This window comes from Papio anubis, chromosome 1 (genome assembly GCF_008728515.1).
Source record: "Papio anubis isolate 15944 chromosome 1, Panubis1.0, whole genome shotgun sequence".
In the NCBI taxonomy this organism is placed as follows: Eukaryota; Metazoa; Chordata; class Mammalia; order Primates; family Cercopithecidae; genus Papio; species Papio anubis.
This window is the reverse complement of record NC_044976.1, coordinates 176,658,147-176,671,430: the sequence shown is the minus strand read 5'-3', so window position 1 is coordinate 176,671,430 and position 13,284 is coordinate 176,658,147. Positions and strand designations below refer to the sequence as shown.

At 39.4% G+C, this 13,284-nt stretch overlaps 1 protein-coding gene and 1 pseudogene across 11 annotated transcripts in view; both read left to right on the top strand.

The window, feature by feature from the left end:
• The window catches only part of SWT1 (SWT1 RNA endoribonuclease homolog), a 126,075-nt gene extending 114,144 nt beyond the window's left edge, over positions 1–11,931 (top strand). For 9 of the 11 annotated variants that reach the window (XM_009191677.4, XM_009191682.2, XM_009191688.2 and 6 more), the window contains one exon: positions 10,830–11,931. In XM_009191677.4, the coding sequence (XP_009189941.2) occupies positions 10,830–10,959 (130 nt within the window). In that variant the 3' untranslated portion in view covers positions 10,960–11,931. The remainder of the gene's footprint in view (positions 1–10,829) is intronic. The other 2 variants (XR_002518229.2, XR_002518230.2) reach the window with 2 other exon arrangements.
• LOC100999521 lies at positions 455–6,450 on the top strand (annotated as a pseudogene).
• Positions 11,932–13,284: the final 1,353 nt, after the last annotated feature.

Here is a 13,284-nt window from a genome sequence, read left to right as displayed (position 1 = left end):
CCCTTTGGGAATGTGAAGGACAGTTACTTAATGTTTAAGACAATTATTTAAATTGTCTGAATTTGATAATCTTTGTTTTTGTTTTTTTTAAAGCATTAGTTGTAAACAAGGAAACTGTTGATGTGCCACACCATACTTATTGCAATAAGGAGATGTGAAATAATGAGAAATGTATCTATGCCCTGATATGGTTAGGTTTTGTGCCTCCACCCAAATCTCATCTTGAATTGTAACGCCTGTAATCCCTACAATTCCTACATTTCGAGGGAGAGGCCAGGTGAAGGTAATTGAATCATGAGAGCAGTTTCCCCCATGCCGTTCTCACGATAGTGAGTGAGTTCTCATGAAATCTGATGGTTTTATAAGAGGCTCTTCCCACTTCACTCAGCACTTCTCATTCCTGCTGCCTTGTGAAGAAGGTGCCTTGCTTCCCCTTCTGCCTGAGGCCTCCCCAGCCATGCTGAATGAACTGTGAGTCAGCTAAAACTCTTTCCTTTATAAATTACCCAGTTTGGGGCAGTTCTTTGTAGCATATGAAAATGGACTAATGACAGTTGCTGGCTCTGGTTCCTGTGACAGAGGTCCTAAAACCCTTATAGATAGGATTTCTGGGAGAATCTTTTGTTCTAATCTTTGGTCTTTAACCTGGATTCCTGACACAGAGCTCCTAAATCTCTTGGAATTTCCTAAGTGATAGGAGCATTGTTTGCTCTAATGAGGCAACTCTTGGTGGGCTCCTGGATGGGGCTGGTCACCAGAAGGACCAAGTCATGATTAGAAGCTTAACACATTCAGCTCTACCCGCTATCCTCTGGGAAGGGGAGCGGGGCTCGAAGTTGAGTTAATAAATCCATCATGCCTGTAGGATGAAGCCTTCTCCATGAAAATTCCTGAAGTGGCAGCAGCTGCCAAACTGAAATAGGAGAAGCTGGGACTGGAGGAGCTGCAGGAGTCCTTGCCGCTGTCGGTGTTTGCGAGTGGCAGGGAGCCAGGCCTTGAGGGATGGGGTGTGCTGTGATGCCAGAGCTGGCGGTGCAGAAGGTGGTGGTCTACCCCCTGTTGCTGCTCAGTGTGGTGGATCACTTCAACTGATTTGGCGAGGCTGGAAACCAGAAGCAAGCTATTGGGGTCATGGCAAAAGAAAATACTTGATGTGTCCAAGAGTTTTGCAGTCCCTTTTTATGATAATGACCAAGTCCCTTTTTATGAAGATGACAAAGATGATGCTGTCTGATTTTTAGATCAAGATTATTTGGAAAACATGTATGGAATGTTTAAGAAGGTAAATGCCAGAGAAAGAATATTTGAGTGGCACCACACAGGCCATAAACTTTACAAGAATGCCATTGCCATCAGTGAAGTAATGAAATGATACTGCCCTAACTCTTGTTTTGGTCATTATTGATGTGAAACCCAAGGACCTGAGCCTGCCAACAGAAGCATATATTTCAGTGGAAGAAGTTCATGTGGATAGAACTACAACCATAAAAACATTTGAGCTTGTGACCAGTGAAACCAGAGCAGAGGAAGCTGAGGAAGTCAGAGTCGAATGCTTGTTATGAGACATCAAAGACACTACCGTGGGCACTCTTTCCCAGCAGATTATAAACCAAGTCTCTGCATGGCTTGAAGGGACTGAACTCCACGCTTCTGGATATCAGGAGCTACCAGGTAAAAGTAGTGACAGGCAAGCTACCCATAGACCATCAGATCATCCACCTGCTGTAGGATGTCTTCAGCCTGCTGCCAGATGTCAGCCCTGATGAGTTTGTCAAGGCCTTTCACCTGAAGACTGACAACCAAATGGAGGTGATGTACGTGGCCTTGCTCATCTGTTTTTGGCTGCCCTGCACAGCCTTATCAACAACAAGATTGCCAACCAGGATGCAGAGAAGAGAGAAGGACAGGAAAAGGAGAGAGCAAAAAGGATAGAAAAGATGACAGAGAGAAAGATAAAGATAAGGAAAACATAAAGAGTGCTATAAAGGAAGAAGAGAAAAAGGAGAAAAAGTGAAAATGTGGCTTTTAAAATTTGTAAATTAACCTTATAAAGTAAATCAGTGTGCTCCTAGAAGGTTCTTGCTTGCTTTTAGTGCTTTTTGAAAAGCTGTTCTACTGACAGCCCTCTGCTTCTGACCACCCTTGCTGTGGCATTACATGGAAGCAAATGGATAGAGGGACTGATCTTGTACCTAATACTGCAGTTTCAACTGCTGTTGAGTTGAGGATATAATAGTCAGCTCCGGCTTCAGATTGTGTGAGAAAAATTAAGAGAAGTCAACATAACATTTTTGGTACTCTTCATTCTTTACCTGTAAAACCAAGAGTTGAATTTTCCCCCACCTTAAAAGACTCTTGGGGTCTATTTCTGGTAATTTACAAAATTCCTGAATGGAGTGCATGAATTCCACCCATTCTCTGCCTTTTAACGCTTTTGAATTCTGACCCTTTTGAACTCTGTTGAGAAAATCACACCACATTTTGGATCTACATGTAGTTCTGGCATTCTTAGGGCTTGGGATCCAGCTTTATATTTTGTTTACCTTCAAAGAAAATTAAATGGTTTGGTTAAAAAAAAAAAAAAGCTTCCTGAACTACCAGGTTCAGAGAGCTTCCAGGTTGTTGGACTCGTGGAGTTGCTTGGGAGGTGCCACACACAGAGAAGTCATGGAAGCTCCAGCCCCTTCCAACATATACTTGGTAATACCAAGTATTTTATTCAAAAAAGGAGTAAAACATAAATATTTCCCTGAGTTCTGTAAGCTGTCCTAGCAAACTGAATCTGAGGAGGGAGTTGTTGTGGGACCTCCTGATTTATAAGCCAGTTGGTCAGAAGTATAGGTGACACTGTTACTTGTAGTTGTTGTCTGAAGCGGGGGGCAGTCTTGTTTGATGAGCCTGCAACCTGTGGGAGTTGACTCTGACTCCAGATAGTGTCAAAATTGAATTGAATTCTAGTACACCGAGTTGGTGTTCACTGGAGAATTGGTTGCCATGTGGAGAAAACCCCACACACACCTGGGGTCAGAATTGTTGAGTGGAGTATATGAGAGTATAGTAGGAAACCCCACAATCTCCAGGTCGACCAACTGGCTATAAATTGGGGGTTCCCATGACTCCCTCTTCAGGTTCAACTAATTTGCTAGAGTGGCTCATAGCACTCAGGGAAACATTTTACTTACATTTACCCATTTATTATGAAGGGTAAATTAAAGGATACAATTGAACAGGTAGATGAAGAGGAGATCCATAGAGTGAGGTTCAGGAAAGTCCCAAACAGAGGAGCCTCTGTCCCCATGGAGTTGGGTGTGCCACCCTCCTGGCATATGTATATAATTAAGTAGCTCAAGAACATAAACCTGTTTGATGGGTTCTAATAAAGCAAGGAATTAAGGTTTTATATTAAAGCAGCTTTGAGGAAAAGTGAATTCCATAAGATACAGAAGAACCTTGGTGCTTATATCTGCAATTCAGCTGGTGTTTTCTCTTCTCCAGTTTTTAGACTCTTTGAAGTAGCTTTTGCTCTTGCCAGTGGAGTGTCTGAGCACTGCTAACCCTGAGCAGACGAGAAGTTTGCTTCAAATCCAAGATAGTAAATTAAGGAGATTATCAAACAGATCTCTTGTGTGATATCTTCTATCTTTATGAGAAATTAGGTACAGCATTTAATTCACTTTTTTTCTGGCTTGTAAGTTCTTGATAAAGTGTTTTGACATGTTTGTTAGGCAAGTTTCTAAGGTTTTTTTTTTTTTTTCCACTTTATGAGATGATAAACTAGTTTGTGACATCGGCCTCAAAGTACCTGACTGTATGAGACGGATACCAAACCAAACTGTTTTTCTTGCTCTGAAACTCATCACAACACACTTCTGACACCAGGCAATCAGATGTACCCCATCTCCGACATATAACATGTGACCTTTGTATCTCTCTTTTTTCACTTAGCATAATGTTTTTGAGGTTCATTCACATTTTAGCATATATCAATACTTCATTCCTTTTCGTGGCTGAATAAGATTCCATCACACACACACATATACACACCACATTTTGTTCATTCATCTCTTGATGGACATTTGGGTTCTTTCCACTTTTTGACTCTTATAAATAATATTGCTCTTTGTGTATAAATATTGGAATTCTTATAATTCTTTTCCATTTTAGGGGTCATATACCTAGGAGTAGAATTCCTGGGTGAGATTCGAATTCTCAGAAGCTACACTATTTTACATTTCCACTAACAATATACAACAGTTCCAGTTTCTCTTCATCTTGGACAACACTTGTTATTTTCCGTTTTTTTGGTTTTGGTTAGTTATTGCCATCCTGATGAGTATGAAATTGTATCTCATTGTGATTTCAATTTGTATTTCTCTAATGTTAATTAGGGAAGGGGCTGAACTTCTTTTCATGTGCTATTTGGCCATTTGTATATCTTCTTTGGAGAAATGTCTGTTCAAGCCCTTTGCTCATTTTTAGTGGATTGGTTTTCTTTCTGTTATTAGAATTCTTTATGAGGAATTTGGCCCCAGGCCAAAATCTTACATGTGATGTTTGAACCCACTATAGACAATTACAAGGCTTTATCTGACAAACTCAATGGGGGAAGCTGCTTTCTTCATACCTAAGGAAATGTTGGCCTAAAAGGAAGAGTTGATGCACAAAAAAAATAAAGAGTTTACTTGAGCCAGAGTGAAGACAGCTGCCCCGATATGTGTTAAAGTTGCCTTGAGGAGTGTACCCTCAGCTCTTGTTACGAGCAAATTTTTAAAGGCAAAGAGAACAAGGAGTGGGCTGATACAAAGTTATTTGACAGGAATTCTCAGTAGTTGACAGGGATATCATTGTTCAGTGGTTGGCTATACATTGTTGAATTAGAGGGTATGAGTTAGGGTGTCCAGCATATGGCAGTTATGGCTTCTTCTTGTCAGTTAGCCTAGAGCCCACATAGCAAGTGGCTTCAAGAGATAATTATTTAGCTCAAGGCGGAGTGATGTGACTGCTGTTTCATTCCAGTGACTCTCTGGACCTGATAGCTTAAATGGGCTTGCATTCCTCAGTTAAGTTTCTTTTTTTTTTTCCATGCCAGTGTATGCTATTTTCTGGAGGTACTTACTGGCAGTGACTGAGACTCCCTGCAGCCACGCTCACACACAGCTGCATTCCTAGCTCAGGTGACTGTTTGGAGGCCTTCTTATGGGGAGATGGGGGAGTTGGCTGAGGCACTTCCCAGGTACCTCCACTTAGGCTTCCTTTGGGAGGCTTTGGCTAAGGTATTTCTCTCTGATCTGACTCAGTATTTTTCCACTTCTAGCCCTTCCTCCTCTGCCTCCCCATGGGCCCCTGGGTTCATAAAGATGCAGAGAGGAAGCAGCCTTCTTCAGGGCTTCTCAGCAGTGCGACAGTGTGCCCCACCCCGACAACCCTGCAGCGCATATTTATCTGACCCTTTCCTAGGGAAGTAATGAAATACTGGAGAACTAGCACCTCTCATTTTGCCCCTTGCTTATACTGTGGCAAGAAGTGAATAAAGACTTGATTGTTACTTTTAGTTTGCCTTGTCCTTATTAACCACATCAACACCTGGCAGCTCAACATGTTATATATTCTTGATAGTAGACCCTTATCAGATACATAATTTGCACATATTTTCTCCCACTCTGTAAGTTGTCTTCACTTTTTGGTAGTATCCTTTGGTGCACAAAAGTTTTAAATTTTGATTATTTGTGTATTTTTTCTTGCATTGCCTGTGCTTTTAAGACTACTTAAGAATTCACTGCCAAACCTAAGGTTATGAAGATTTATCCCAGTGTTTTCTTCTAACATTTTTATAGTTTTAGCTCTTACATTTAGGCCATTGATCCATTTTGAGTTAATTTTTGTATATGATGTAAGGTAAGGGGTCCAGCTTCACTCATGCATTCATCCATCCATATACATGCATGTGGATATCAAGTTTTCCTAGTAGCATTATTATTGAAGAGACCAGTCTTTCTCCATTGGATGGTCTTGGCATCCTTGATGAAAATCAGTTGACCATATATGTGAGGGTTTATTTCAGAACTTTCAGTTCTGATCCATTGAATGTCTGTCTATCTGCTCATACCAAACTATTTTGGTAACAGTTCCTTTGTAGTGAGTTTTGAAATTGACAAGTGTTTTAAGTCCTCTAACATTTTCCTTTTTCAAGATTTTGTTATTTGGGATGCCTTGCAATTCTATCTGAATTTTAGGATCAGCTTTTCTGTTTCTACAAAAAAGGTTGTTGGGATTTTGATAGAAATTGCATTGACAATGTAGATCAGTTTGGGGAGTATTACCATCTTACTAAATATTACAGTCCATTAACATAGGATGCCTTTTCTCTTATTTAGATATTCTTTAATTTCTTTTAGCAGTATTTTTTGTTTTTTTGTTTTTTTGAGACAGTCTCACTCTGTCACCCAGGCTGGAGTGCAGTGGCACGATCCCAGCTCACTGTAACCTCTGCCTCCTGGGTTCAAGCAATTTTCCTGCCTCAGCCTCCTGAGTAAGTCGGATTACAGGCACATGCCACCAGGCCTGACTAATTTTTGTATGTTGTTCGTAGAGACGGGGTTTCACCATGTTGGCCAGGCCAGTCTTGAACTCCTGATCTTGTGATCTGCCCTCCTCAGCCTCCCGAAGTGCTGGGATTACAGGCATGAGCCACTGCATCTGGCCAGTGTACAAGTCTTATACCTCTTTGATTAAATTGATTCCCAAGTATTTTATTACTTTTTATGCTATCATAAGCGGAATTGTTTTATTTCCTTTTCTGCTTGTTCATTGCTAATGTATAGGAATACAATTGATTTTTTGTGTTGATCTTTTACATTGCCACTTTGCTAAATTAATTTATTAGATCTAATAGTTATTTTGTGACTTCTTTAGGATCTACAAATAGAAATTATTCTGTTTCTTTGTTTCCAATTTGGATCTCTTTTATTTCTTATTCATGCCTAATTGCTGTTGCTAGAACTTATAGTACAAAGTTGTACAAAGTTGTACAAAATGGTACAAAGTTGAACAGTGAAAGAAGCCTTCCTTGTCGTGTTCTTGATCTGAGGAGGAAAGCATTCATTCTTTTACCATTGATGTTAGCTATTATATACTGCTTTTATATTTATATTTTATATATTACATTGTATTCCATTTTTCTTTTATTTGTGATACACATTGCAAATGTATAGAAAACTTCAGAGGGTTGTAAAACACGTATCCATTATAGACCTCATTCTTGGATTTTGGAAAAATTGCATCAGACATTGGAATTAGATCATGTAAATTCACTAGTACCATGCCATTTTGACCAAATTGGTTATGGGAAGGGAATCACAAATCTGTGTGGAATTATTTTTAAATTGATTTGATAAAATTTTTAGTTATTTTGATCTGAGATTTGGTCAAAGCAAATTTGATACCATTAATAGGAAAATCTAGAGAAATAGTGGCTGTTGTTTTGCAGAATCTCATGAATCGCAGAACTAGAAGCAACCTCCAGTTTTGAGCCCTCTTCTCAAAAGGATCAGGAATTGGAATCGTTTCACTTGGAAAAAGAGAAATAGGGACATAAAATATTTGTACTATCAGAGGAAGAAGGGAAAGAGAGTTTTTGTTTTAATTTAGGCAGACTCAGGTCAGCTAGATGGTTTTAATAGGCCCAATATAAAGCAAGAACTATCTATCAGTGAATTGCCTCTCACAGTAGTGAGTGTCTCATCACCAGGAGGGAAAAGCTGAGGTGAGATGACTCACTGGAGATGCTGCAGAATGACAAGCAGAGGTGTTAAGGTGCCCCTGCAGCCAATATTCTGTCATTCTACAGATTAACCACCAGGAAAAGGAACTTAAGAATGCCTATCGTCATGATCTAATAAAAAGTATAGACCAAGTAGACACTATGAAAAACAGCCAATACTTTTGTCAGCCAGTGATGACAGAACTTGCTACAGCAAAATCTGTAGGTGATAATCCATTGTCAGAATACTGACTCACGTGAATTAAGAAACAAATGCCGCTAGGAGGAAAAGAGAAGATAGAGCTCACCTCTTAATTACAAGGGGTGAGGGGAAGAAAAAGATAAGATACAGAAATAGATTCAAAAGTCTAGTTACTGAAAGATATTTTTTTCACATGTGGAATAAATAAGGACAGGAATAGGGGCCTATCCTTTTAGTTTGTTTCATTTTTAAGTTTATAAGAAAACATTTATATCTCTGCTATTTTGAAACTCTTAAGAGTGTTTCAAAATCATTTTTTTGAGTAGTTGTGAAGAATTGGCAGCACCATAGCACTATTTTTAAGCTTTAAATGTAGAAAATGAGATTAGGGTTACACAGAGCCGTAAGTCAGATTTAAATTATTATTATTATTTTTAGGGAGCAGGTCATACTGTATTGCTTAGGCTGCTCTCAAACTCCTGGTCTTCAGTGATCCTCCTGCCTCACCCTTCTGAGTTGCTAGGATTACAGATGCGAGCCACCCAAAAGTCAGGCTTTAATCAGTCTCAGAGAAACCACATATTGTCAAGAAGTGAGATTATTCCAAATATGGTACATTTACTTTATTATTATTTACTTTGGTGGTGTCACTACTCCTTCTTGTCCTGTCCCGAGTTCTGATCGTCCCCTGAGTTCTTCCTTTGTACCCTCCATCAAGCGATCTGTCATGTGGGAGGGCCAGTGGGAGAGGTAGCTAGTGGTTCTCTCCAACGCCATGAATGTGGCAGAGCTATCTCAGAAGCCAAGGAAGTAATGACAGTCTAACTGTTACAATAAAAATGACTGCCAATTTTGAATACCTAACATACCAGATACTATACTAGATGTTTGGTGCTCTTTGTGAACTTATATAGACCATCTCTCAGTAGATGAAAAGAGTTATTTACGGGATTGAATTCTTTGACACTTTGAATTCTAGATGCTAGATATAATGGATTGGTGTCCTACAGTTTGGGATCCCACAATTTGTAGGCTCATGTTAGCTTTCGAGAGCCTGGCTGGCTTTGCCTGAAGTAAAATTGTGAAGTAGATATGGCACATATTAAGCACTCTCTGCTTCCCCACCCTTGGTTTAGGGTTACTAAAATTCCTTTGGTAACTGCTAGGTAACTTGTCTCAGCAATCTTTTCTAAGAATTGAAACTCTGTCAACTTCCTTACCCCTCTCAAGTATCTGTTCCTTTCAGGAGGTACATCCTCTTAATATCCTCCAGTCCGCCTCTACTTTACTCTCAAGCCAAATAAGAGAAAAATAAAAATTCTTAATACAATGGACTAACACTGGCGTTTGAAATACATTCTTTGATATTTGAGGTAAAATACCATCAATTATGATTTATTAGCACAAACAACATTGGAAGATAAAAGCACTTAGTTGCACAGATTCTTACATAGCCAACAGGAAGACAACCTTGGTATGATTCCTAGAATTCAGGAATAAGGGCTTCTTCTGTGGTGGACCTGCAACCAACAGGCAAAGCTGGATGCCTAAGCATAGCCTTTTATATAATGGGCTGGGTTGAACAATCTAGTTCTACCTTACTCTCTGAAGGACCTCTCTTAGTAGGAAATGAGCTTATATTAAGATGTTTTAATCCAAGGGGTAAGCCACACAGTTGGAATAGAATTTTTAATATATCCAAAGGAAATGAAGTCATTATGTCAAAAAGATATCTGCACTCCAGTGTTCATTGCGGCACTATTCACAATAGCCAAGATATGGAATCTACCTAAATGTCCATCAGTGAACGAATGGATAGAGAGAATGTGGGATATGTACACAGTGGAATACTATTCACTCTTAAAAAAAGAAGAAAATCTGTCGTTTGGAACAACATGGATGAACCTAAAAGACATAAGTTAAATAAACCAGGCACAGAAAGACAAATACCCACATGTTCTCACTGATACGTGGAATCTAAAAAAGTATGAGTAGAGAGTAAAATGGTGGTTACCAGGGGCTAGGAGGATGGGGGACTTTGGGGAGATGGTGGTGAAAGGACACAAAATTTCACTTAGATAGGAGAAATAAGTTCAGAGATCTATTGTACAACATGGCGACTTTAGTTGATGACAATGTATTGTATTTTGAAAATCACTAAGAAAGTAGACTTTGGCTACTTTCAGATGCACTGGCTCATGCCTGCAGTCCCAACATTTTTGGAGGCCAATGTGGGAGAATTGCTTGAGCTCAGGAATGAGACCAGCCAGTGCAACATAGTGAGACCCTGTCTCTACCAAAAGAAACAAAACAAAACAAAATTAGGTGTGGTTGTGTGTACCAGTGGTCCCAGCTACTTGGGAGGCTAACGTTAGAGGATCACTTGAGCCTAGGAAGTTGAGGCTATGGTGAGCTGTGATTGCACCACTGTACTCCAGCCTGGACAACAGGAGTGAGACCCTGGCTTTTAAAAATAATAATTAAGGCTGGGCATGGTGACTCACACATGTAATCCTAGCACTTTGGGAGGCCATGGTGGGAGGATCACTTGAGCCCAGGAGTTGGAGACCAGCCTGGGCAAGATGCTGAGACTCCATCTCTAAAAAAAAGGGTTTTTTAAAAAATAGTAATTTTAAAAATGTAGATTTTACACGTCCTCACAACAAAAATAAGTGTGTGGAATAACGCATATGTTATTTAGCTTGATTGAGCCATTCCATAATATATACCTAGTTCAGAATATCATGTTATACATAATAAATATATAGCTTTTGTCAATTAAAAATGTAAAATAAAAGAAAATGAAAAAGAATTTTTATTTCTCTGACTAGCTGTCTTGCAATGATTTAACATTTCTTTTTCTCCTAGGGAAAAGTTAACCATTGGATGCCACCAGCTGGTTGAGATGGAATATACCATGCAGCAGTGCAATGCATCTGTTTATATGGAGGCCAAAAACAGGGGATGGTGTGAAGACATGCTGAACTATAGGATATAAGTACTGATTTGTAACTTTAAAGGAATTGCATTTGTCCTTAAGAATAACAGAGTAGTTTTCAATCTGGTCAGTCTTTTGGGCCAAACCCAAGAGAATTTTAAGAAGTTTCATAGGTACAAAAAGGTGATCGCCTATTACTGACAATCTCTTTGAAGCTCTAAGAAGCCTAATGTGTCCACTATGGAATAAACTCCGTAGACTCTCTTCTGGAGTTCGCAATGCCTCCCTACCTCTACTCTTGATAGTGAGCCAGTATCTCTAAGGAAAGGAGAGACGTATTTTTAGTCATCCTAGGGCAAGAGCCACTGTGGCACCTGAGGAAGACCCAGAGTACAGTATTAGCATTTCTGTCAAACCTAGGTATGGGCATGTGACCAGAGACACTGCCAAACCCTAAGAAATCATTAGGACATGATCATGCTCACTGTATTCCACAAATGAAATCTTATTGTGGGCCGTTTTTTGTGATCAAACTGTCATCCATGTTGACCTGGTGAAAATAACACCCTCCTTCACCTCCCTCAAGGTATTGAAATAGAAATTTGACTTAAGCTCCTACTTCCTTATACAGCCTTTCCTTCTGTGGGCTTGTCACTTTTCAGTGCATTTCTAGTGGGGAAGAGCAGGGTGACCCCTCTGCTGAGTTTCTCCTTAAATGTGAAGCATAATAGATTTATGTAATAGAATTTGGTGGCAGTGACTGATGTTTGCCTCTAGCTAAAACCAACTGTTAAGTTGACTTTTTAGTTATGGGATAAGTTGGAAATCCTTGTTTACTGGAATATATTATGCTTTTGTTAACACATTAGATTAAATCGAATTTGGTATTCTATTATAAATGTTTATTTTTTAAAGCAATAAATAACTTATTTTTGGTAAGATTTGGCTTTTTACTTCCAAATTGTTTCTGATATGTATGTAAGGTGTGATTATAAAAGTGACTCTCTCCAATAAAAGAGAACTTGTTCAGGATATTCACTAGTTGGTGTAGGACCTGTTAAGCTTTGGGTTTGCCAGATTAGGAAACCACACCACCAGCTGCACAGATGGGGGCTCCAAATGCCGTCAGAGATATGAGCTTCTGGGCAAATGGAGAAACTTTAAGAGGGCATCTCTGCTCTCTGCCTTTCCTTTTCTTTCCTGAGAAGCCAAATATACATTCATCTGTTGCCTGCGCACTCCCACAAAAAGAACTTTTTTCAAACCTTTATCCCTCAACTTCTAGTTGTTATTGATGGGTTTTTGTTTTTCCTTGTTCTGGTACCTCCTCCTTTTTTTTTTTCTTTTTGTTATCTCTTTGATATAGTTAATCCTTTCCATAAAATTTCTTTTCAGTCCTATCACATATTTACCCTTATGTCTATTTCAGTCTTTAAAAACTTTTTCAATGTTATTGAGATGTGAAGGTGTCCCTTTTTAATTTTCTAGTCTTTTTTATTTAACATCATTTGTTTTAAAATGTTTGTTTTAGCTTTTATTTCTTCCATTTGAAATGTCAGGTCTTGTTTTTTTTTCATGATCTTAAACTTTATTACTTTTCTATTTGTTGTCCTAATCATGTAATGCCGGGGTTGAGAGTTCCTTTACATTAATGGTTTGCAACTTACTTTTTTTTTTTTTTTTTGAGGCAGAGTCTCACTCTGTCACCCAGGCTGGAGTGTAGTGGCTCGGTCTCGGCTCACTGCAACCTCTGCCTCTCGGGTTCAAGCAATTCTCATACCTCAGCTTCCCAAGTAGCTGGGATTACAGGCGTGCGCCATTACGCCTGGCTAATTTTTTCTGTATTTTTAGTAGACATGAGATCTCACCGTGTTTGCCAAGCTGGTCTCGAACTCCTGACCTCAGGTTATCTACTTACCTTCGCCTCCCAAAGTGCTGGGATTACAGGCATGAGGCACCACACTTGGCCTTTGAAACTTACTTTTACAAAAGATAGTTCATTTCTCTCCTGGGAAGACCAGGGAACATCCTCTGGTTTGGAGGGTCTCCAGCTCTCTCCATATTCTGAGCCAAGGAACAGCTGGCTAAAGAATTGAAGTCTGTTGTGTGCCCACAGGGTCCTCTTGTTAAGACCTGCAATGGTCAATTGTGACCGCACAGATTAGAACTTCACAGATGGGTTAATCCCACTTTCATATTGTGGATCTTTGACTATCACATGAAAGACCAGGTGACACAAGACATATCTGAAGCTCTATGTCCTTGATACTTTGAACATCATTTTAAGGGAGAGCAAAAGTCCTTTCATTGTCAATCCAGGTTTATTTAGATGGTGTCTTGGTCAGCTTTCAGAGCCTAGGTCACATTGTTCATATTCTTGACTTT